Raw genomic sequence first — 25,779 nt, forward strand, 5'->3', positions numbered from 1 at the left:
CCTGACAGGCTCCAGCACATAAGTTGTTTTTTTTTAATCCTTACGTGGAGTTTGTGTTGGAGTCTATGTTGTGTTGGGAGCTGGGCGTTTGTGCTGACTTCATTTTGTCAGCTGGGGTGTTGTCGCTGTGTACAGTAAATAGTTTATTATCAGTAGGCATGAGACTCGTGAGCGTGCATGCAGAAAATCTGACCCGATTCCTTCACGGACACAGATTAATGGCAGTTCCAAGCGCCCGAAAAAGCAGGCGTGTGGTTCATTTTTATGTGCGGTTACAACCCGTTCACCAATAGGCAATAAAAAAGTGATTAATTGATAAGTAATTTCATAAAAAACTACAGCCGCTTTTAAGGTACACAGCCTTCAAATATGGTTGTCTCTTATTCCTGAAAATGTATTATATTCTCACTCCATGAAAGAAAATATTGTCACATATGTGTCAATGTCATTTCAATTATGAAACAAACCATTTTTGCTCAAACACATCTGGAAAGTTTATTTACCACAATCATCCGACTCGCACTGAAGAGAGCTCACAAAAACTTGTTTCAAATGAAAAAGAAAGAAAATACAGTTTTGCAAAGTACTTCAGCCGCTGTGTCCCAACAATGGCCATCTGTATAGTATTCCTAGCCAGTGATTTCCCGTCTACATAAACACAAAACAGTGTTCCACCCTGATGCTTGTGTACTGTTGGTCCCGATGTTCACGCAGAGTGAACACATAATGCATGCGTGACAAAAAGTACTAAGATATACAGAAAGAATCTCTAAATGCGCTGCTGTGCGACTGGCTGGAGACACAGGAGTCATATCGGTAGAAGTAGAAGAAAACAAACACAAGAAAAGCAAGTTTGGAGGAAATAGTCCACACACCTGTGATGGACAAATAAATATACATTACAGGATCAGTAACATTCAAGGAGCCTGTGGAGTATTCTGGATGCAAGAAGTAAAATAAAATAATGGCATTACATCCTTTCATTAAAGTGTGTGTGCAAAATAATTTACAGATTACAGCCAAAATTGTATTTATTTGTTTTAGTATGAATTCATGAAAGTTGTTTTTATTAATTAATGTAGTCCAAAACTGATGGATGTAAATCTTAAAAAAGCCCAAACAGAGTACTGGATTTTGTACCAAGGGAATTGCATTTATACAATGTATTAAAAAAATAAAAATATCAAAGATTTTTCAATTTGGTCGGAGTATCTGCACAAAATGAAACATGCCAGAGTCTCAGAGCAACGCTGGCCAAAACATTTATAAGATTACAATCAGTAGCTTTATAAAGTGACGTTTATCATTTCCATCCAGTGATGGTTTTCACACTATATAATGATGAGAGATATAAATACAGAACGGGTAGTAGGGCTCCCTAACAAGGGCACAAGATAAATTACAAAAAGAACATCTGAAAGTCATGGATTGTAATAAAACCGAGTTTACATCTTGCACCCCAAAGCAATGAGCTTTTGATTGTGAACTGCAATATCTGTTATTGCTGCAAGGTACAAGAAACCCTCTATATTCTCACTATTAAAAAAACAAGAATACATTTCTCATGGTTTTGGATAAACAAGAAAACAAATCTTAGAATCATGAGTATCAATCAAAACTAACTTCAAAAAACAAAACAGAAACACTTTTTTCCTTTTTTTTTTTTTTTTTTTTCCAATTCAAGCACACTGATAAAAACTGTTTCTCTCTAAGTACATAAGTTAACATTCAAATGTGAATTAACACTTCAAGCTGTAGCGTAATCAAACTGTAATGTGGGAGGAGGGATGTGTAAAACATCAATGTCAGCATTTGCCCAGAGAAGACAACTGGCAAATACCATAGCAGCATAGGTTTGAGCCCCATTTATTGATCTACAAAATGAAAAAAACAGCCTCTCAGCTTCGAGTGATGTCCTATAATAAGCTATGGCTTACTGCTGAGTTGTTGTATTTACAGGTGAAATTTCTGTTTATAATGAAATTAGGGGATAGAAGTCATACAAATATTCAAAATATGAGCTTTTTATTACCCTGCCCCTAAACTGATTCTGTAAAGGATCTTTGTTGCTGGTGAAAGGCCTGTCACAAGGGTTATTACACAATGTAATAGTTAAATATTGGAATTGTTATGGATTTATGTTACAAAAATAACTTTAAATTTGTGTGCTTTTTTTCCCCCCTCTGAGTGAACGTTTTGTGACAGTTTGTGTTTGTGCCACACAACAGCATTATTTGGTAATTTGTCATTGGGGTTTTGGAGAACGGCAGAAAACACAGCATACGATACATCCGCATGTAACAAATGAACCCTCTGTGGGTTAAGGCAGGAGGCTGTGCTGGCTTTTGATACCATGGCAACAATCCTTTGACTTTACGTGTTGTTATGGGAACTGTTTTAGAGGACCTGTCAATTTGTCATGAGCACTCACAGTGTATTCAGGCATGGTTGTAGGTAGAGTTTGGGAAAATAGTTCACATCTTCTTAAAAAAAAGACTTCTTGCCCTGAGGAGAATCCAAATTACTGATCCCCCCCCCCCCACACACACACACTCCACTTCCTGATTCCTTCATAGATTCAGAGCTGCTGAGTCTGCTGGACGCAGGTTTTTAGATAGTTTGAACTCATGAATGTCTTTATCCTCTCTGCTAGTAACGGGGCATTTCTGAGAGGACGATGCTGATTTCAGTGCAATATACCACACTGCAGAGCAAGCAGCTAGCTAGCACAACAATATAGTTACCACTGACATTTGCAATAGAACTACCATAAAGGTACATTAGATTATATGAGTACAAGAGGTGTTACAATCCTACTTAATACACTCAGCACCGCCTTTCATCTCTAAGCACATCACTCACTGATAATCACCACGATAATTACAGAAATCACTTTGTCATGGCGCTGCCAGGATGACTTCTCCTTTCTAATGATCAGTAACACACAGACAAAAGTTGTGACATACTGAGATGATTACCTGCTGAGGGTGTTCATTCTTACTGAGTCAGAAATATGCATCGGGTTGAAAGCATATTTCAGAGCTTTAGTCATCATGGAAGAGAACTATTATCAAGACAATCAGCCCCAGTCCCTAAATCTTATGACATGGCTCAACAAATGAAAGACTTTTGGAACTGGTTCAGTTTTTCCCCTCTCCTTCAAAGTTTTCCAGGATTCCAGGAGAGATCGAACACTTCTGGTAAGAATAAAGTTCTCCGTGGATCCCCCTGTCACTTCAAGTGCTGCCTCTGCAGGGAGGCTGTGACAGCGACTCTAAAATGAAAGAGACCTTCCCAGTGAAGGCCATGTGAAAGAACCAACCAACGATAAATGTGTGAATATACCAAAATTAAAGTACCAGAGTTCATATTCCCTGAACTTAGACATTTCTTTCCCTGACTCTGGGATTTTGCCGTTCTTACCGAGGGCGTCCGTCCCCTTACGTGCTCCGGTAGGTCTTGATAATGTCTTTGATCTGCCTTCTGCAGATGGGACAGCAGGCGTTGGACATCTTCTTGAGTTTGAGGCCGCATGTGTAGCACAGACACATGTGTCCGCAGGCATAGATGACCGTGTCCACCGTGTTCTCATAACAGATCGAACACTCGTCGGACCAAGGCCCGCGGCCTGATGGGAACGTAGGTGACTTGGGGAGGCTGACTGGTGAATTTTGGGTTGTTCCTGTGGTGAAATGGAAACCAAATGTTAAATTAGGAAACATGGGAAAAGTACAGTAGCCAAATAAATTCAAACTTGACAATATATACTTGAACTTAAACGACATCAAGCTGAATGAATAAAGTGAAACTAAGTGACAGAATAAAAGACACTGCATCGGGCCTCTTTGTGTAACAGTGCTATATGACATGACAGCACGTGCCGAACATTTTTCTACTGCAGCGGTGGGACAATGAAGCTCTGGCCATTGTTTTCAACTACTACAGGAGGACATCTGCTCAGTGTCCCATTATGGCTTCCACCCAGTCCCCTGTGGGGTGATTGATTCTCTGCTTCTGCGGCAGTAGCTCCCTATCTGGGTGTACCTACCCCCCGCTGAGCTGCAGTAAGCGGCTGAGCACAGGCCTCCGTTCAGCACCGGATCAGAGCTGCCACTGCCCAGGGCACTGGGGGTATGCGGAGAGGAGGAGGGCGAGCTGGGGTTCGATGTGGCCCGCGGATCCCCGAGATGAGTGGAACCTAGTCGGAGCAGATAAAGGCAGGGAATTAGTTTTACTGAACTACTCAACTTACTTCAGTAACCACTTGCAATAGCAATATCATAATTTTTGATCCACAATAGTACAAACAATTAAGTGCCGGGTTAACATTTTTTCCCAGGTATCCAGGCATTACATTTATCGTCATGAGTGCGCAGAGAGAGCGCTCCAATTTGTGAGTCAGTCATTTTAGAAGTGCGCGCAAATTCATCACTGAAGGGAAGAACTTCTCCCTACTTTCCTTTCTATTTCAAAACAGCGTAGAGGTCCTACATTCTTCCACGTCCTATCTTTACATGTCGGTCGGGGGAACAAATGGGAATTCCATGAACAAGTTTAGGAAACACATGTTGAAATGCCAGTGATGCCAGAAAAGACACGTCAGGCTTTCGTATGACTGACGAGACTGGATTCAAATTCCTTAACATAACCAGTTGAACATGTGACTTTAAAGCTCCACTAATCAATTTTTATACATTAACAATGGATCCAATGTCTGTGTAATGTGCAAGTGGTTGCTTATAGTGATAAATATTACTAGAATCTGCAGCTCTAATGTGCTTTTTAGTCTCTTTTAGCTAATTGTTTTGGTGTAAACTAATTTAGTGCTTTTTGTATTGTATCCAGATGAAACAGACAGAGAAACAATAATAAACCCAGTGTACACTACCTTCCTACCAAAAAATAGCAGACCAACAACTGCATCAGAAATAAGCTGCTGTGCGCACATTTTGATATTTTACCATCCTATTTCAGAAAACACCACTCCACTGTGGTGAAACTTACTGAGGAACAGGTCATGGTGTGTCTATTCTCCTGGACCGCTGACAGGAAATAAAGTAAAACCATAGTCATCCGGTGTGGCAGAGTCACCGTCGACACTGACCAGTAACATCATCATGACAGCCCCACACGAATGAATGTCCCAGCAGTCTGGCAGGCTGCTTCTCTGTGCTGCCATCTGCACCAGCAATCTGATCAATCCAACTGATGCTCAGGGCACTTCAGGGCCAAGCCAATAACGGGTCATTGGAATAGAGAGAAACTGTCCCATAACTGGCAAGTCATAAAAAGTGTCAGTGATTTGGTCACAGTTGGTGTGGCATCATGTCACTGTTGCTTATGCATCTATAGTAGGAGTAGGGCAGAGCAAAAAAAAAATCAAATTGCAATTTTTCTGCCAGATATTGCGATTACGATTCGATTTGCTTTGTTTTTTAAAAAAGTTTAGCTGAAGTTCAATATTCACTGCCAGTAGTGTTGTAGTCGTGGGGAGAGGTGACAGTCGTTAACGGGAACAACACATGTTTAATTAGGGTTACTGGTTGTATTCAAAGCAATATATTTTCCATCCAATCAAAGTTAGGATGTTAACAAATAAATCAGACAATGCAAAGGCAATTTATTCCCAAAGTTATGGTCTTGACTGGTCTTGAAATAAAATCCCGAGTCCTCAATGTCCGAGACCGAGACAAGACCGAGTACAAATGTGGTCCAAGACGACACCAAGACCATCAAGAAGACCGGTCTCGAGTACTACAACACTATCTGCCAGTCTATTTTTGACGGAAGCCGCATCAAGCAGCACAGAGCAGATGAAGCGAGCAGGAAGTCAGACACAGAATGGCATAGAGAATCTGGTCGATTTTCAAAATAAAACACCCTGTGCAGACTCCCGGTCATATATCAACAATAAACGGAGCTAAAACAGACAAAAGAAAATAAACAATTTAAGTACGTAGCCTACTAAACCGTAGTAGAAGCACAAAAATCAAGGACAAATCAACAAAATCTGAACAAGTTAACAAAATGCTCACAGAGAGATGTTATCTGTAGTTGAAGCACAAGAAAGGACAAATTAACAACATGTCAACAACGTAGGGCAGGCTAAACGCACCGTTGCTGAAACACCTCAGTGTGAGTTCAATTAGGAGCTATTTGATTTGGCATTGCTGGGGGTGGGGGGGGTTACCCTGTTGAACTGTGTATAATCTGTAATGTATGTACAGCGTGTTGCATGATGTAACAGGTAAACATTTTTAGCAGGGACGCCCCAGGCAGAATCACGCTCCTTATCCACTCAGTATGTGTGAGATGCTGTAACCCAATGTCTATTTATAGATACAAGGCAGGCCACAAACATAAGCACGTCCTGGCGTAAGGCAGGGATACACCGCTGATGGACTGCTACTTCATCGCAAGCAAACCCACAACGTTTTGTCTCTAATCTGCCTGGCATCCAAAATGCATTCCAAACTATCCTGGCTACTTGTGAAGACCAAACTCTGTTTATGCATCGTATTGAATTTTATTTTCTAAGGTAAACCTGAAATATGTTGGCCCAGCTCAAAGGAAAACCCCAGTGCATTATAACCAATTAAAAGTTTTACTTTTGTTGCTCCATCCATTGGATGTATCAGGTAAAGCTGGGGCAGGCAGTGTTGGAGAAAATCCAGCTAGAGTTTGAAATTATCCAAATTGCCACAGATAACAGGTTATTTAATTTTTCATTGCTGTCGTGATGTAAAGAGAATTTCAACAAATAACAAAAAATGCTTCTGAAATAAATTGCCTGGCTGTAAATTAACACTGCACCAAAGTAGTTGTCTGATTTAGTCTCATTATCACTTTTCTCTTGTTTTTACTGCATGTTGTGTTCCTCTTGATAAATTTGAGACTTTTAAGGTTTTTGTCCCGTGTTATCTCGGTGTGTCTATATGGACCTAGGCACTGCATATGGGCAAGCTATGCTATAAACAAGAAAAGATAAAGGCTTCAGTTTGCTTGAAACAAACTAGGTTTTAGGATGCGTCTAAACATTTTAAAGCTATTTTGAACAGCCACTCTCTGACGCTGGGCAAAAAACTCTGCCGTCATAGAGAAGGGTGAGACATGTTTTTACAGTCCCTCCTTAAAGGCATTCATAGTGTTTGAGTCATCACAAAAAGTGACAAAAGCAGTGAAGTGAAGAAGGAAAAAGGAGCTTGAGAGAGAACTTCAAATGAAAAAAATGCTACAAAAATGGTTGGACACAGCCCCCACCTTCCACTGACGGAAATTAGGTTTCAAACTTTAAGTGGCCTGATAAACACTTGGTCTTGTCCTTAAAACATGCACTGTAAAAGGAACTCAAAGCAGCCAGAGAATACCCCTAGAAGTTACATGTAAAAAATGTAGACTATATATGTGTAGAAAGGCTCAGAATCAAAGCATCATGCTTGTGAGTGTTGATCAGTAAAGTCACCATGCCACCCCTACAAGGTGCTACTGCACTCATCATGTTTCACCTTTCATCAGATTACTCGAGCCTGATCACGCTGCAGCCCTGTAGCATGAGTGGTTCCCCTGTGGAACTAAATCCTCTTTCTCTGCACGTCCCTCCCCTCCCTCCCTCTCGCCCATCTCTCCCTCTTAATCCCCCTGGCAGGCAGGCACCTCCCACCCAGGGCAGCTGAGGCAGGATCCGTGGTGCCTAGCCCTGATCCCCCCTGTTCACCACTAGATTAAACGGACCTGAGTGAACAGCTGTGAGAGGCAGGCTGCCTCTCTGTGGCCACATCTCTACTGCCATCTACTTCCATCCACCCATCCGTCCATCTAATCGTCCTTCCATCCGTTTATCCGCCCATCTTTAGCACATGCGAGTACATCTATGGAGAGAGCCTCTTCCTTCTGCAAGCATGGGCGGAATGCAAAGTATGTGACGAGGGAGGTGGGTGAGGCTGGGGATGAGGGTTGCAGAGGACGACAGTGGAGGCTGAGGGTTGGGGGATTAGTGTGTGTTTTCGTGTATGAGGATCACCCTTGACAGCCTTCAGTGATTCACAGATTTCTTTCTACAATACAACCTAAGGGGAGGGAATAGAAATCTCCAGGCCTGTTTATGGACTGAAAAAGCAATAAATAGAAACAAAGCAACACAGAAATAAAGGATAAGAGGAAAAGGACCCTTGCAAATAGTTTACATGAACATTTTTTTTGGTGAAATGTTATCCTCAAACACAAACAGTTTCAAAATTGGTGGCCATTAATTTAATTGCAGAGAATCTCTTGTTCTAAGGGCACTATTGGGACAAACGTGCACTTATGCTCAGCTCATTTGTGTGTGTTTAGATTGGATGAGAGGAAAGCTGTTCAGAAGGTAGTAGTTTAAGGTCATGGTTTACCTTGCTGCAGAAAATGTTAATAGCCTCTTTTCGTCTTCGCTGGAGACTTTACCTTAAGAGACAAAAGTGCTGTTTTGGAGGGAGAACACATAGTCCTCTACACAGAGTAGTTTATCGCTTTATCAGGTGTAGTGAGAAGCGTAGATGTGCTTCTATTCATATGTGTCAACACATGTATGCATGCATGCCGTATGCCTAGACAGAGAGAGAGAGCAAAAAAGGATCTGCTTTAAAAAAAAAAAGCTGCTTTTAAAGTTTTAGAAAATGCCTATGAAATTAAAAATGATAATTGGGTGCAACTTGTTTCTCATTCTTTCATCCTGAATTGTGTCCTTTGCTTAGCCTGCCGCAGCATGAAATGCCAACCCCTCACAAACCACTGCACAAATAACAAATAATAGAAAAAGCAACATTATAAACAAAATTCCACAACCGAGGTGTGAAAGTCTCTTCTATAAAGGCTGCCACCATTTTGCAGGAGTGCAAAACAAACTCTCAGCCAACATGCAACAAAATAATCATAATCAATAATCATATCATTCAATAATTAAGTAATAATACTAGTACTCTGTGTGTGTGTCAGACACTGCAGCAGGCATGCATGTGTGATAATTGGGGGGTTAGAAAGAAAGAGGTGTGAAGGCACCACAAAAATGATGAGGAAAAAAGTGCAGAAGAGGAAAGAAGATAAGTAAAGAGAAGAGGAGAGAAGACGACACCAGCGAGGATGACAGAAGTTGAGAGGAGAGAAGCGTGGCAGCTGCAGTGTATGAGGATGTGGGTGGTGAGACTTGAGCATGAGCATGCTGACATTTTAATGGAATCTATAATTCATGCAAAGTGGGTCACTGCATGGGTGTCCTATTTCCACGCCACAAGGTCCCTTCAATATCTCTCTCTCTGTTGAAGTTCAACTGTCAGCTGGTTTGTTTTTCAGCTTATTTTTTGATACACTAATAAGAGATGTATGAGATGATGTACGTGTAAAATGGAGGAAAGAAATGTGGTGAATGCAATTCTTTAAGTTAGTGTATCCCAGTGGGTAAAACTGAGGGTGACATGTCTTGGCATGGAGAGCATTGAGAACACAGACTGTCAGTTTTTATGTATATCAGATTAATCCACCCACATATATTTTGGCCATGCTACTGGTGTGGCTTTAGGGAGGGCACCAGCTGGTCATTCAGTCAGTCTGTCAGACCAACACTTTTGGTTTAGAGTGAAATATTAAAGTTGCATGGATCGCTGTGAATGTTTTTCTTTACACATTCATTATAGCCCAAAGGACAGTGCCAAGTGCTAACAACATGGCAAAACCTTTATTGCAGTTCACAACCCCAAACTAATCCCAGATCCACTTTGTGGAGTAATTAGTTAAGGTTATTACAGTTTTTCTCCGCTGCTTTAGTAGATTTCTCAGAAGACTACAAGCTAACAAACGCATTGTAAACAATGCAGGATGTAAAATGTTCAAAAACTGTATAATTATGAGGAAGGAAATGCATCCACAACAGGGTGATCAGGGTAAACTGATATACAAAATGTATTCTTACATATGTAACCTTAGTTACTTAGTTACATTATAGATTTTGGTTACTTAATTTCTGATAATAATTTATGTTGCTTATGAAACTTTGCAGTATAAGGTGATAGGATTTATTGTACAGTAGCAGTAATATAAAATTATTTGGACTTGCAGAATTAAGTTTATTGGTACACAGAAATTGTTTCCTTATCATTTGTTAATTCAGATTATTTTGGTTCCCACCTGCATGTTTCCAGGGGGAGACATAGGCACTTCTGACCAAAGGTACCAGGAACTTTTAAGTCCCCAGGTCTATTTTCAAGGAACTAAAAGGTTCCTTCAGCCCTCTGTTGTGTTCGTTTCCACCGTGGTCTAAAGACCTGCGAACTGTTAGGCAAAGTAACCAGCTGACGTTGGCTGTAGGCCTGGCTGTACACAGCGATGCACAGGCATCATTATTTGTAACCACTATCCATGAGCAACATTTATAAATGAACATCAGATTTGACTGGAATATAATGAAAAACTATAGAACTGCTTGACCATTAAAGCAGCTTTTTTGTGTGGGAGTGTGATGAAGAGACGCACGATAAAGTCCGTTACACATTTAATAAACTGGATAAAGCCATAACGTTCTTAAAATAACTCCAGCACAGAGAAAGCAACACAAACATAAAATTGCGACAGTTTGGAAGGTTATTAAAACATTTCCAGCAGACAAAGGCCGCAGATCAGCTGCAGAACTCACTTTTGTGTCGCCTGAGCGTCGGAGGAACGTGATGTTTAACGAGCTTCATTACCTGCTGTAATCAGCTGTTCCGCTTGTTTTGGAGAGGAGACCGACTTCGGCTCTGTGTAAAAACCTCCTGACAACAACTTAGGACCCAGTATTTAGCGTAAACACACTGCTGCACGCTGGCTGCTATTTCCAATATATTTAATGCCAACATACGATCTCAGGCGGACATCGGCGAGACTTGTGTGGCTATTTGACTGTGATTTATTGGTTTGCAAACAATGGTGGAAAAGAGAGGAGCAGTCGTAGAAAAACGGCAGACATTCTCCAGTTAAAGCCAGAAGCCTCTACTCGCCCATTCAGAATTTCACTGCAAGGCAAGCCCCGCCCCCCCAAAGTACCCGGTACTTTCGGAAAGTACTACCCCCTGAGCAGGGACTTTTTAGGGGGTAAGATGTAGACCCCAGAACTACATTTAGACCCTGGTCCCTCCGGTGGAAAAACAGTGAGTTCCTCCAAAGGTTCCTAGTTCTGGGGTGTAGTTCCTTTGGTCAAAACGCAGCTCATGTGTGTACCGTCTGGGATCTTGGTGTCGATTAAAGAAGATTATTGAAGAAGAACTTGTAGACGCTTATTACCCACAGGCCCGAAGGGCAGGCGAACGAATTGTTACACATAGATATTCTGATACTAAGACACATATTGAAGTATATCTATTGTACAGAATACATTTCCTGATATAGATTCCTAATATAATATGATAAAATCCGTATTAACTGCCATTACTAATAGACCTAATAGAGCATCAATTTCATCCACATCATTATCTTGTCCAGGGACTCTTGGCCTGAGCTATCCTGATGTATCTGTTTGAGTATGCCTGTTCCTAATAGAAAAGTCCATTACCTCATGCTTTGTTTGAAGTGAGAGGCCTTTGTGATGACTGCTCTATCTTGCCATTCTAAAGAGCAGGAGCCCACTGTAGAAGGCACAGCTTGAATTCAGCATCACTGAAAGCTAAATTGCTCTACGGTCAACACAAAGCAATGGATCAAGAGTTGCAAGAGCGAGATAAGAGATGCTTTCTAAATTCGAAGCAGCCGGAAAGTAAAGATGATTCACACCTCAGTGGGAATTCCAAGTTTTGCTCTGATAAGGAGATGTTCCTCATACCGGTTTCATTGTTCTGCTATTCCTGTTTTGTTGTGCTGCCAAGGCGCTCTGGTTTCAGTAAATGATTAAATGCACAAGCCAGGTGGTCTGTAATGCCCAGTTGCCAAGTCAAAGTGTAATGTAACAGTAAAGTAGGCAATCTCTCTGACAAATGACACAGGATCTAGCAAAAGCCCTTACTGTGCCATCAAAACATTGTTCTTTTTTTAAATGCAAGAGAAGGTAAGGTTTGTTTTATTCAAGGTAAAGAGGGACATAAAGTCCTTAAAAGCTGAATTTCTGATATTTTGGTATTCGCTGAATTGATCACTGATATTCTCCCTCAACATATACTATTGAAACTCACTGTGATTTGTACTGACATAACTGTCATTGTTACTTGGCTTGATGTTAAGTGGGTAAACCTAACAGACTATAGTGAATAAAGAGATTCCCCATGTGTAACATACAAAGAACCAAGTTTAAAATCTTCTAACATTATCTGTTGAGGAGTGAAAGGTTTAAGCCGTATAGACAGGCTCTCTTGCATGTCCAGTTAAAGCTAAGGTTGCTCCCTCTAACCTCTTTTAACCTTTGCTTCCTTTTCCGCTCCTGTCAGAAAAGAAAAGCAGGATGCATTTGCAGATGCCTCTTCCTCCACAGACAACCACTTTGAAAGGCCGGTGCTGGTTTTTGTTGTTGTGCCTCTTTAGAGCTGCATTAATAGAAGACATTATCCACTGCTGCATGTGCCAGTTTGCATTATACAGCTGACAAAGGCTGTCAACTCTTTACTCTCACTGGGTGATTATATGCAATAATGGCCTTCTGTTCAAAATGATGATTTTAAGAATGGGTGTAAATGTGTGTGCTGCTATTGTTTAAATAGGATTTTGTCGATTTTCTTTGGCGGATGTGGGAACAAATATCATTCAGAATGTCATTCATAAAGATAGCCTGTTGCAGAGCTGTCTTCCACTTTTCATACCCCCCCCCCCATACCTCCCCACGCACATCATGGGAGGGGAATATGCTTGGCAGGGTGAAATGAAGTGTCGGTCCAGAACTGCCACACACCTTTCCTGCTCCCCCTGTCATTATCAGCGTTTAGAAAGGGTAAACAAACCTCAGGTGTCCCCCACCACTGGCAGGCAAAGTATCTACCCCGCTGAGACATCTTGTCATCCCTGCTGTGCTTCCTGTTTTTCATCTTCCAAGGTCGTGACAGAGCATCTACTTTTCTCGCTAATCCTATGAATGTGTATAGAAGCTTCCTGTCTCAAGACATCTGCCGTAAATATTGTGACAAATAAAGTGACAAAGTGCTCTCCCTAACTCTTGACCCTTTCGTGCTGGTCACGACCATAGCTGTAATTTCCAAACGAGGAGATGTGGTTTGCCTCCATTGGCGAACTGTCAGAGCTATCAACACTGTGCACAAATAGATTTCAACCGCATGGAGTAAGTGAATTAAGCATGGCCTCACCAGTTGTGTGCCCAGCCAAATGAAGATCAATATCCCGATCTGTAAGTTTCTGACCCGGGACGCATCACTGGCCTAAATTATCCCACAAGATAAAGCATGTGGTCAAAGAACAAAGGGTGCTCATTACTCCACTTAGGACACTTCCAGGAGGTAGACAAAATAACGTCAACACTTCATTCAATATGAGCTAAGTTTTAGTGAATTACACAACAGTTGCAAAGTAAGATGGTCATATGAAGGTGCTTGCTATGTCCAACATTTCCGATATTCCAGTGTACTTAATCTGTGTCAGACATTTGTCGTTATGAATTTCTGAGACTATTCAGTCTTTCACCTGACATACTGATGTAGTGCTATTGCCATTCTGAAAACAGCTTTAGTACGAGTAAGTTTTCAGTTCACACTTAGCCTGTGAGAACAGATGTATAATGTCATCGCTCCTGCGACAGAACGTAAAGCCTGAACCGTACCGGATGTCAAATCATAACAATCAAACAAAACAATATATTGACTGATAGTCTTTTTTTTTTTTTTTTAAATGAACACATTATTTCTACAGGGATCTCTCTTTTTTTCTGTGAACATTTTAGTAGTAAAAATAAACTTGTTCTCTGGTAGAAAAACTATGTAAATGTGACACTGTTTCTGGATAAACTTAAACCGAGTTTGGCCATTCTGTACTATAGTTTCTTGTTACTTACCCGACTTCATATAGACAGATACCATATATTAGCAACAAGCTTATATTGGGCAATATGTCATATTTAGTCTAGCTCTAACAGAAAGCCTGGCAAACTGGGGACCTGGAGTTTAAAAGATGTTGGTGTTTATCAGGCAGGGAGGATCTAGCAAACAGAAGCTATTGGTTGCATTATGAGCATTGTAGGATCTGGCGCTTTTGGACATATTAGATTGATCATTCTCACAAATCCCCAACTGTAATGAAGTGCAAGAGTAAATCTCTTGAGTATCCCTTTAAATGCTCTTTCTTTTTATACCCCCTAGTATCTAATGAGACTTCATGCGTTGCTTACTTACCGAGAATCCTCAGCTGAGTCACAGCCCCATGGAGACCAAAGAACATCCAGAGTGGGCGGGAGTTGTCCACACACACCTGCATGCCCACGTTGGTGCCGTTGTGGCTGAGGATGACCTCCCCTTCGGGATTGACCAAGAAGCCCAGGATGTCACTGCTTTGGAGAGGCGTCGGCACACGACACACTGCCCAAAACTCCTTCCTGTCCACCAGAGCCTCTGGATTATAGGGCAAGTCGCTGGGGCGCAGCACCGCCGGGTCACAGGACGTCACACCGTAGGACAATGAGCCCGAGCGTGCCGGGCTGGACTTGGTGACTTTGATGAAGACCGTTTCTCCAGTGCGCAAGGGCCGGTTGGTGAAAACTAGAGTGCGTTCCTCCCGTGCGTTCTCAGATCGTGCCACCGTCTGCTCGTCCAGTGTCTTAATGTGGGCGCCGCGCAGCTGGTGGAAGTGGAGGTCGCTCTCCAGGGCAGACGGCAGCAAAGAGGACTGCTGGGAGTTGAGGGAGTTCTGGGGTATTGGGCAGGTGGATGAGGAGGCAGCCGAGGCCAGGTGGAGGGTGTGGCGGTGGGAGTGATTGTGGGCAGAGCCTCCATCATCCTGCTGCAGGTTGAGGTCACACAGGCTGACGGACAGGCGGGAGTCGTCAGCTTCACGCCGCAGAGAGGAGGAGCGCACTGTGGTGAAGGAGCGTGGGCGCAGACAGTCAGGAGGTACAATCTCACTGTCTGGAAAGGGAGGGGAGAGAAGAGAAAGTGGGATGGAGATGGAGAGAGAACAGCAGTTAATAGTGGCCTTACTGTGTTTTGCTTTGATTAGCAATTTGCCTAACGCCTGTGGCGATGAAGTTTGCAGTCAGCTGAATCCCAGTTGCGAACATTCAGTTCTAAGAAGGGCTGAATCTGCAGCTAGTGTGACAACACGATAATGATAAAAAAGAGAGAGCAATTTAGCTTCAGTTGCTCAAGTTGTATGCAGTGTAGGGTAGTTCTAATTACTCAAGGCTGCGGCAAATGAGAGTGTCAGGAAGTGTGTTTAAAGATAAAGAAATGAAAGAAAGCCAGTTGCTCCTATATATGCACAGAGCTGAATCATCTAGTTTTATACAAGAAAATGTGGTATGGTGTCAGTTAGCAAAGAACAAATTACTTTCCTGAAAACAAATTTTAATACGTGGGTGGATGTGTGCGCATGTTTGTGTGAATACATTCGTTGGTTGGATTCCTTGCAATCCATAGTACAGTATCCCTCTACAGAAAGCCATTAATATCAGCCAATGTGTCCAATAGCAAGAGTAGTGGGTCACATGCACATAAATGCCTCCTCCTCTGATAAGCTGCCTTCAAACTTGCTTACGGTCTCAAAATAACACCTCTAAATGTGCCCTTCCTCTCTCCCCCCCCCCCCGCCTCGCCCGGTGGTAGGGGTAAAATTAGCTTGGCGTTCCGAGAGAGACCCGTGCTACTCGGAGTTTGGGCGGGCGTGGGCTACAGGGGTGGGCCGTCTGTGTTTGTGTCTGATGTATGCACATGTGTATTTGTAGGACCGGAGGAAAACAAGAGACACCCCTTAAGATTATGGAGATATAGAGCAACCTTCCTCAGTCAAAGACAGAGGCAGAGGAAAGCCATTGACACTAAGAAAAAGGGGGGGATAAAAGACAGTGACTGGCCAGTGACTGTCTCTGGAGAGTCTCTCCAGTCCTGGCCCCTCTATCTGACCAGGACCTGAGAGCCCGACTCCAGATAAACCTCTTAGCCTCAATTACCAGGGCTGTGGGACAGGCTGCCCACCACTAACTGTAAACTGTAGCAGTGAAAAGAGAGCAGCCAAGCCTCTTATGATGCCCTCCCACAGCTGAAAGGGATGCAGCCAAAGGAAGATCGAGTCATGACAGGCCTGGAGGAAGCACTGCTGTCATACTGGCTGAACCAGGAACAGTTTTGACGTTTTCTCAATATAGTTTTTATAGTTTGATTATGTTGCTAATTTATAACAGCAAGTGGCAAGTTGAAAAAGAATTTGTAGTTTTTGCATTGAGATTAATTCAATTCAATTTCAGATTAGTTAAGCATAAGGCGAGAAGTAGTTGAATACAGTACTGTTGGGTTGATTGAGTCAGCAGAATTAGGTATTTCGTCTAAGATTACAGACAGATAGGACTAGTTATATATTTTTTTTGTTTTACTAGACTAGAATTCATATGTGGGATGAGGCTCAACATGTTGCATAAGAAAGATTTTTGATGAAAAATGAAGATCAGGAACTATCTTTACAAAGAATAAGTTAACAGGGCTAAATATGTAACCCGACATTCCAGGCCAGCTCTCGGTATAGCGTTGGGAAGTAGAAGAGAGTAGAATAGAATTTTCTTTCAGGTGTCCAGGGTTTCAGAAATAAAAGTCCCATTCACTTTCTGCATAGACTTTTCAAGCTAATTGGCAGTTGCGTCACCCACATTTTGATGGGTACCAAAGACGTTTTTTTTTTTTTTAAATACCCAGCCCTACAGACAATCATTCCAGGCTTCAAGGTCCAAGTCCACATCTTAACTAAATCTACCTCAGAGGGTTCACCTGAGTATACCTTAGTCATCTACAAAGACAGTGGCTAACATCATATCATGCTGCAAATGTCTTGAACTGAAACTGATCTGCACCACTGAAATGCCGCCCGATGAGTCCTTGTACACTGTAAAGCTGAGATGGCATCACTGCTCCTTCAAAGTCATGTCAGCCGTCAATTAATTTTAGCTGCTAACCCAGAGCAGGATGCTCTGTGATTAATGTTTAATGGAACCAGGGCCCTGTAATTTTGCTAATTGATTTTTTAGAGACATAAAATGGAGAGGACAGAGCCTTTGGTGCACAGGGCAGCTCCCAGAGACTGCTAATTAACCATTAAACACCTCTCTGCTCAGAAGTGTGTGCAGCAGTTAACTGTGAGTCCCCAAGGCTAGCTGAAGATGACTAGCATGCCAGCTCGTATTTTCATCTACTACTTCCTCTGCTATCAGTTCCCCCTGATGGACTCTCAGCCTCCGTGATAACCCTCGCCAGATCTTAGAGAACAGACTGTGGAAATGAGCAGAGCCTGACAACGTATGGCTGTTAAGTTGTAATTGAACAGCTCAGTCTGCCATGTAGTCCATTGCCTGATTTTATGCCATTTCCTCAGACAGAGAGCCATTTGCTGAAGGGAGGCCTTTAATGAAGTAGAGAAACCATAATGTGACTCAGACCTCGAATGCTGCTCTCTGATGATTAGGGAAGGCCTCTCCTTTGGCCATAGAGTGAGGAGGAGGCATACGAACCGCTCAACCACAAACTGATTGCGATGCCGTGCAGTCGGCGGCCCACTCGCGCAGAGTGATTGAGGGATTTGAATGACATCAGCAAATGAAATTTTATCTGTGTGTGTGTGTGTCTTCCAGAGCTGGCAATTTCCCTGCTGCCCATCACTCCATCCTAAATTGGATTACGATGGGATAGACTTTGTTGCAAGACCTCCAGGACATGCGGGAGGACTGGAGCTGCAGAGAGGATGATGACATGTCTCGGGGGATAACAGCGGATGGGAGAGAGAACAGAGAGGAGAGGTAAATTCAGAGAGGGAGGGATGGCTGCCAGTGACAATGCTGGATTTGTGTTGAAAGGAGTCTGCGGAGGCTTCCAGAGAGCCGCAAATCATCTCACCCGCTCTGCGTGTCACTCCGACTCTAACTCAAACGTAGAAAGTGTGAACACAAACTCATACACACGGTGAATTGATTCCTCTAAAAAATATAGTATTTTATCAGCTATTTTTCAAAAAGCTTTTCAGAAGGGTTTATGTTCCTTTCTATATCCTGCCCCTTTTTCTCTTCCTCTCTCACTTTTCAAAGAGCAGTCATTTCAAACCCATATTGGCTGGCGTGCCATGTATTCTTCTTTTTGCTTCTTTATTCATCAAAGGCTGGTGAGATGGAGGCACTGCTGTACTTTATGTGTTCCTGACGCTTGTTGTTAGCTTGGAGGACAGAGAGAGGAATGAAAGGACTGTAGAATATTTACCATGCATTTGGAAAAGCTTGTGTGCGTGTTTGCCATGTTTGTGCACACAATGTGTATGTGTGTGTGTGTGTGTGTGTGTGTGTGTGAGTGTGTGTGTGTGTGAGTCCGTTTGTGACCTCACCAGCTGCTGCCTGCTGATCATGGTGCACCTGCGTTTTTAGCTGATACAATCCCTTTGTCCTATTGGTCCCTTTCAAATCCACCACTTACAGATGCTCTTTCCCATTGGCCAGGGCCAGAATTTAGCACTTTGAAAGCAGTATTAAACATTGTGTGCGTGTGTTTGTGTGTGTACGTGTGAGTTGTAATGAGGCCATGGAAGATGCAGCTGCTGACACTGTGAGCCAGGAGGGATTGGGTAGGGGGGAGGGGTTCACCTTCTTCACTTTTAATTGAATTTCAAATCAAATATAGCACCTGTTGTGCTGAACCATTAATTAATTCATGCACAGGAGTGTGAGAGTTATAGATTAGCTCTTTCATTGAAATTTATAAAAAAAATTGAAACACAGTTTAGGTTGCCTTTTTTCGCCCAGTTTCTCCTTGGAGCATTTTTTGATTAGAATAATTAAGCACCTGTTGGGCTAATCCATCGCAAATGAATGGACAAGGGTGGCGGGTAATGGGAGGAGGAATGGTAGCGTGTCTATTTTGGCCTACACGGGCGTTGGCTCACACTTTAAATGTTTTTGATTAGGGAATAGCTGCAAAGCAGGTTAGCTAATGCTGTGCATGGGGACGTGGATAGAGGCAGAGGCTGGCTTAGTGGCTTTTCTAGCCTGAGTAGATGGAACGTGCCAGGAGTTTGAGCCAGTGTTGGAAGGGGGGGGGGTGTGATGGGGGAGGATTTACTCTATCTCACGCACACAATCTATCTCACAGGGCTTATCTTTATCCATAGTCTCTGGAGGTGTTCATCTGATGTTGGTAAAAGGTGAAGAAAGAGCTAAAACTAGGAAGAGAAAATAAAATTTAGAGCAATTTGAAATGGAGAGGGGAGGGGACGGGAGGGGAGTGGAGAAGAGAGGGCAAAAGCTATAAAGGGAATTGAGAACTGAGGAGAAGGCAAAAGGTAGAGATGGAAATCCAGGGAGATTTTGCTATGAACAGGTAAAGCATGGAGTCAACACAGGGCCTTTGAGGGACAAGGCAGCGTATAGTTGAGTCACTGACCTGGGGATTAAGAAATGAAAACTGACTGGCCAAGCGAGTGAGACACAGATATATATAAAGCAGGAAAGAGAAAGAGAGGGGTTGGTATAGTGGAAGAGAGAGACGGAGTCAGAGGGGTCTTGTGCTAGATGTTTAGGATGTTCTTTATTCCCTGGCGTTGGCCCAATCCCCGCTCCGTGATCGGGCGGGGCCGCTTTGAACCCTGGGCTTTTGGAAAGAGCAGCAGGCTCCCAGGGCGACACATGGCCATAACAAAGAGGCAGGCAAAACGCCCGGTAAGTCACAAAAGCCCTGTCCCTTAGGTCATCGGCAGAATTCAGCATGTGCCGCCCCTTCTATGCCAATCAGCATGCCAGGACCTCAGCGTTAATAACCTCCATCACAAGCTTCTTATATTAAAGCTCCCCTGTTTTATTTCTGTGCTCAAGCATGAAGGAAGGCTGTTATTAGGCTAATTATTTATTACTGGGAGAAGACGGACACTCTGAACACATGCACGTCCACCCCTTTGCTATCATTCATATTTATAGGAATCCAGGAGTGTGGATGAATTATGTGTAATGTGAAATCTGTTGCTCGTAGTGGTGTTTGTTTAAAACCTATGTGGTTGGATACCTGCTCATGTTGCCCCATCACACTTGTTTTATTGATGTTGCAGTGTTCCCAGGTTTTATTACCACTAGGAATGACGGCCTAAGAAAATATGTCCCAAGGTGTGATGAACTGGAATTATCCTTTAAATAATAACAGCACATGACTAACATGCTCACTTTGTTTTTGAATCGTATTTCTGATCAGGGATTCTGACTGTCATCCACTTACGTGATCTGTGTCATAAAGGAACATTCATAAACCCCAAGCAGAATTCAATGGCCGGATGTTTCAGAGGATGATCCCTGAACACCATGTTTTAAAGTATGGGTAAAATAGCTTCTTTTGAGCACAGGAAAAACAGGAACACTCCACATAAAGATATTTCTCACTTCTGATAAAGTCTGAAATGGAATTATTTTACTAATGTCCTTTGATCTGGCTCTCTGACGAGGAAATCTAGCCAAGGTACAGTCATTTAAAACTGATTCTAAATGCCAAATCATACAATTCCAGTTTATTCTTCTTTTGACTAACTCTCTTTGACAAAGAACCGTCATAAATTATATGTAACATAAGCCAAGATAAAGAATGTGGCTAAATTTACTTTGCTTGATGTCTTTACAAGCCTACACCCACTACATTTCCTAAATGACTACAAAAAAGTCAGATTTACACCATCTTTTCTGCTTTGTGTATTTTCGTTGGAGGTTCTGCGTGCAGCATCATGATTCGTAAGTGCTGCTAGTAACTGGGAGTCCTGCCAAGTCAAACACCAGTGCCAGTCAAGTGCGCGCAATAATCAAGTCATCATTCCACTGAAAGTAATCGATTTCAGAAGTAAGGGAACCTTGGTCTGTCTCTCTCTCTGAGCTGGATAACACAACAAGTGTTTTTAATAGACTTCTGTCATTCTATGTGACTTCACGTTAGTGGAGTCCTAGGAGTGGAGCCAAAGCACAGTCAGTAACCAAAAGTACAAAATACGAAGTATTACAGAAGTTTTGAGTTATTTAATTTTTTAAATCCTGTTTGTATTGTACACTGCGAAAAAACTTAAACCTCCTATAAGACAACTCCCGAACTGGGTAACATTTAAAAAGTGTTTGTTTCTCTGAACACCTTTGAACTTTCATAATTAGTGCTGGGATTAAATTTGTTTCATCCCTTGCTAAGTTCTACTCATTGTCATTAGATTTAGTTTTTCATGGTAATTCGTCTCTGTGTACCGTGGGCTAGAGAAAACCTTTCCAATTGACGTGGGAAGGGAAAAGCGAACCAAATTATACCACTGATGAAGGCTGTGCTAATCCACCCCTTTATTCTCACTTGTCACTCACACACTCTCCTGATATCTCAACCTCTTTCTATCTTACACCAACAAGCTAAGGCTAACAGCACATTTACATGTGAGCCCACACCAGACCAACTGGTTTAATCCAAATTTCATATGTCATTAATACTTTAATACGATAATGCTCTACAGCCTGTTCTGAGTGAGTTGCTAGTCACGCATAGCAATCAAGTCTGAGAGGGTTTGTAAAGGGAATGTTGTAATATTACTTGCTGTAGGTAAGTTCCCAACCTTTACTTTGTCTTTTGTACTGGGTATTGTTAAACTGGAGGAGACTTATATTTGCTGGCATCAGGCTTCAACATATTTGGAGATAAAAGCTGCCAGACAAGGCTTGCATTTTATTTTGGCACCTAGAGAAATTGTGCTTTTCCTACACCTGTAACATCAGTGAAGGGAAACCTCTGAGCACATGCAGGTGTAGAAGCCAATCTTTAACCAAACCAGCTGCTAAGCTACATCGGAACACATGAGGGATGACATTTCTATCAGTGATGGCATCCTTCACTTTTGCCTTACGAACATGACATGTTGTGAAAGGTTCAAACAGGACAACCCTGCCTCGCGAGCTGACGCGCTGTCAGAGACAAGCCAGCTCCTCTGACACGTCTTGTGAAAGACATAAACAAAGAGTCGGGCCTGCCGCGCCTCCATCCATCATGCCTTCACACATTGTTTTACTCTCACCGAAGCACTTCAGTTTCCAGGATTAGTTTTCCTTTCACCTCGCCCACATCTGTCATCTTTACACAAAATAACATTTCTACAATCAATGGTGATTTATCCAACAAAATAAACAAAGTGTGATTACATAAAAGAGGAGACTACTGTGGTTGTATACAGAAGATACATTACAGAAAGAGCACACCGCTTTGATTATGCTTGTAAGAATCCCTGCATCATATTTTCTGGTTGATATGATAAAAATGGGCATTTCATATGTTTCTCCCACTTTACTACAGCTGCTCTGCCAGTCATGTAGAGTGACAGCAAAAATTGCTTCCTGACCTTCCAATAGGACCTCATTCTCTGGTCAAGAGCTACCGTGTAATTCACTCCATCACCTGAGGACCTGAGGACAATCTGTCATTACACTGCAGACGTCAGAAGCTCTTTAGTGTTTCCCCCGCAGAGTGAAATGTAGTTTTTCCTGATGAAATGCAGAGATAGTCTCTCTTCCAGGACACTATGTTTTCTATGAACTAAATTAACTGCTTTGCTTCTTTTGGGCGACAGCTAGATTGGCCTTCTCTGAGTCAGCCTGGTTGAGAGGTGTTAGCAGCCTCAAGGATTTGCAATCAGGCTTCATTCTCTTGTCCTTCAGGGAAGTCCCACAGAGGGCCCCTCTTGATTAAAGCTCCACTGTGACTGACTCATACAATCTGAGTCCTGCTGGCTTCACAACAGCTGGAATTGCTCAGTTACTCAGCCTCCTTCCCAGTGTCAAGTAAAGTTCGGCTGTGTGTACGTGTGTGTAAATACTGTATGAGAGTGACAGCTAACCTTAGGAACGGGACATGGGTATATATTAAACAAACTTTTTCTGGCTTGTTGGATTTCAAGCCCGCGGGGGACAGCTTCAGTCTGCCCTAAAGATTATCCTGCCAAACTCTGCAATATTGTTTTTACCCATTTTAAGGCCAGGTGCAGTCAATCACCTGCTACCTCAGGCACCTAAGCAGAAACGTCACCTTATGTGACACATTTTCTCTGTAGCAAAAGCACAAAAATATGGATGTGTGAAAGTATACTCTCCTACATGCAGGCCTGTCCATTTAAATGACTAGGCCCCTGAAAATGTCCAGTAAATGGGCCCTCCGCAAATCTAGTTTACTCATGTCAACACATGCTGTGATCTCTCTCTATCTCCTGCATAAACACAGACCTGCTGCATGTGGTGCACTTTTGATGTTCTGACGTTGTGTACGACAAACATGACTCATACCATTTTCAGGAGAGGGGGGTTTTCATTATGAAACAGGATATATTTTACTAAAGCAACATTTAAAATTAAATTGTTTTGTTATTTTAATAAGTAATGGTGAGTATTTTGGTTCATAATAAAATTTGGTTATCTTTGAACATCATTAGTGCTGGACTGCATGGGCCCCCCTAGCAGCTGGGCCCCAGAAAGCTTTCCCCAGAAAGCTTTGCCAACATGCATTAGTTTATAGAGTCACTGAGGATGTCCCATCGGTTTTTCTGTCTCAACTGCATTAGCGGGTTGGAAGGTGGGAGGGTAAATTCTTAAATTGCTGTCATCATACTTGGGGAGGCGTGAAACCACTAAATCAGCCCTGCCCCCCTTTGTTCCTGTCATGGATGATGTATCCCCCAGGTGATTCATGTGGGATGGATTATCACCATGATACTGCTCCTATTTCAACCTTTCTAGATCAAAGGTGTTCCAAATGTGTTCCAAGTTCATCCTTCGCTTTTCTACTTTTGCACTGACCTCAGGACAGGAATCTCAAGACATTGGTGCAACATGCTAAACGTTGCTGAGGACATGTGCTAAGACATTTTAAAAATTAAAATCAATATTTTTATATTATTGATGAAACAATGAAGGGCTGTTTGTACAGTATGTGAAAGGAGACTTTTAAGATCAAATGTTCTAAAAAAATAGCAATTTTTACAAAATACTTTTAAATATGTAATGTAAAATCTACCACTTCTAGAGAATTATCACCCAACTCTGCAGTTACCCCTAGTTATAAGCAGTATATTAGCATCTTTCACTTTATTTTTTTGGTTCACTCTTACTGTTACGGTTTTGGGTTTTTGTGATTTCCAGTTTTATTTCCTGTTCCTTAGTTGATTGTTTGCCCAGCCCTCATGTGTCCCACCCATGTCTCGTCAATCACCCCCTCTTGTTTATTTAAGTGAGCATCTGTCTGTTTTCCTTTGTATTCTACACATGTTTTGGTACATTTTTGGATTTCCTTGAACTTTGATTAGAGCTTGCACCTATTTAGGATTTTACTTGTCTCACCTGTGGCGTAAGTTGAAATAAACACTGGAAACTGAACTTGTGTGTCTTGTGTTTTGGTCTAAATCCCTTGGGTTCCTGTGTCTGCACTTGGCCTTATTATACTCATTGCTCCTCTCATCAAAATCTTTTTTCTGCCATAGACTCTGCCAAGTTCTGATAACCTCATTCATCCCTATCACTCCTCATCAGATTAGGTCCAAGTGTGGATAAGGAGAAATATATGCACACTGTACAGGCATACAGTCTGGTGAAATGCAGGAGACTTCTAAACTGGAAGCACACCACATTTGTAGAAATCTCACAGTGTCTGCATTTCCCAAAGATCACAAACAGGAAACCTCCAGTGCCATCCCAGACAGCCCACCGCAGCCAACAAAGGAAGAATCAAGTAGCCCACGATGAGCAAAGCCAAGAGTGGGCTTGATGAATACCTGAACAAAGTGCTTGTAGCGGTTCAAGCAGGAACAATAGAAAGAAAGGTGAATTCCTTGACCAGCAAAGCAGGCCAATAGAAGAGAGAAGAGGAAGACCAAACAACTTAGGAAGAAGATCAAAACCCTGAAAAAACAGTTCAAAGTGGCCAGTACTGAGGAAAAAGAAGAAATAAAAGAAGTGACAGCCAGCTTCTGAGAACAGCTCATCAGAGTGAGCAGAGCTGCGGGGTTAAAACGAAGGCACAAAAGGAATGAAGTGACAAGAGCCCAGTTTATAAAAGACCCATAGCGCTTCAGCAAATCACTTCTAGGAGTGGCAAAGTCTGAGACTCTAAAAAACTCTAAAGAAGAGGTGGAGGAGTATGTTAAGGAAACTTTCAGTGACCCATCAGGAAATTACGGCACCATTGACCCAGCAACAAAGCTCCTCAGCACAGAGATCCCATCATGGAGGCTACAGCCACACTACTACTTTTTTGTTTTAAAATGAAAACGGGGTTTTCAAACTTTTCTGCTTTGTTCTTTAGATTCGCAGTTTTAGTCTGCATGGGAGGTGCACACGTAGCAAGGGGTCTGCGCTTTTAAATAAAAACATAGTAATGTGGATGTAGCCAGAGAGAGGTTCAAGATGTCATGAAGCCCTCTCATCTTCTCCTCCAGGTCCCAGAGGTATACTGTGCCATGTATACAAGAAATGCCCTAAGCTCGTTTGAGGGCAATGTCCTGACAAGCTTGAGAGGAGCAGGTGTGTGCTTTGTCCCCCAAAGCAGGAGGGAAATGAGGGAGGACTGCCTTCTGTAAGTTGTGTGGAGCCAAAGGAACCATGGCACACATTCTATCAGGGTGTAAAAGTGCTTT

General features: G+C 42.4%; 1 protein-coding gene across 4 annotated transcripts in view; it reads right to left on the reverse strand.

Annotated features, from left to right (window-relative positions):
* Positions 1 to 476: 476 nt before the first annotated feature.
* Positions 477 to 25,779, reverse strand: part of neurl1aa (neuralized E3 ubiquitin protein ligase 1Aa) — a 76,456-nt gene continuing 51,153 nt past the window's right edge. For 2 of the 4 annotated variants that reach the window (XM_038714558.1, XM_038714561.1), the window contains exons 4-6: positions 14,322 to 15,050; positions 4,049 to 4,198; positions 477 to 3,682 (exon numbers count right to left, since the gene is read on the reverse strand). In XM_038714558.1, coding sequence (XP_038570486.1) covers positions 3,441 to 3,682; positions 4,049 to 4,198; positions 14,322 to 15,050 — 1,121 coding nt within the window. In that variant the 3' untranslated portion in view covers positions 477 to 3,440. The remainder of the gene's footprint in view (positions 3,683 to 4,048; positions 4,199 to 14,321; positions 15,051 to 25,779) is intronic. The other 2 variants (XM_038714560.1, XM_038714559.1) reach the window with 2 other exon arrangements.

This window comes from Micropterus salmoides, unplaced genomic scaffold, assembly GCF_014851395.1.
Source record: "Micropterus salmoides isolate LMB-PRFRI ecotype aquatic unplaced genomic scaffold, ASM1485139v1 Ms_hic_scaffold_12, whole genome shotgun sequence".
NCBI lineage: Eukaryota > Metazoa > Chordata > Actinopteri > Centrarchiformes > Centrarchidae > Micropterus > Micropterus salmoides.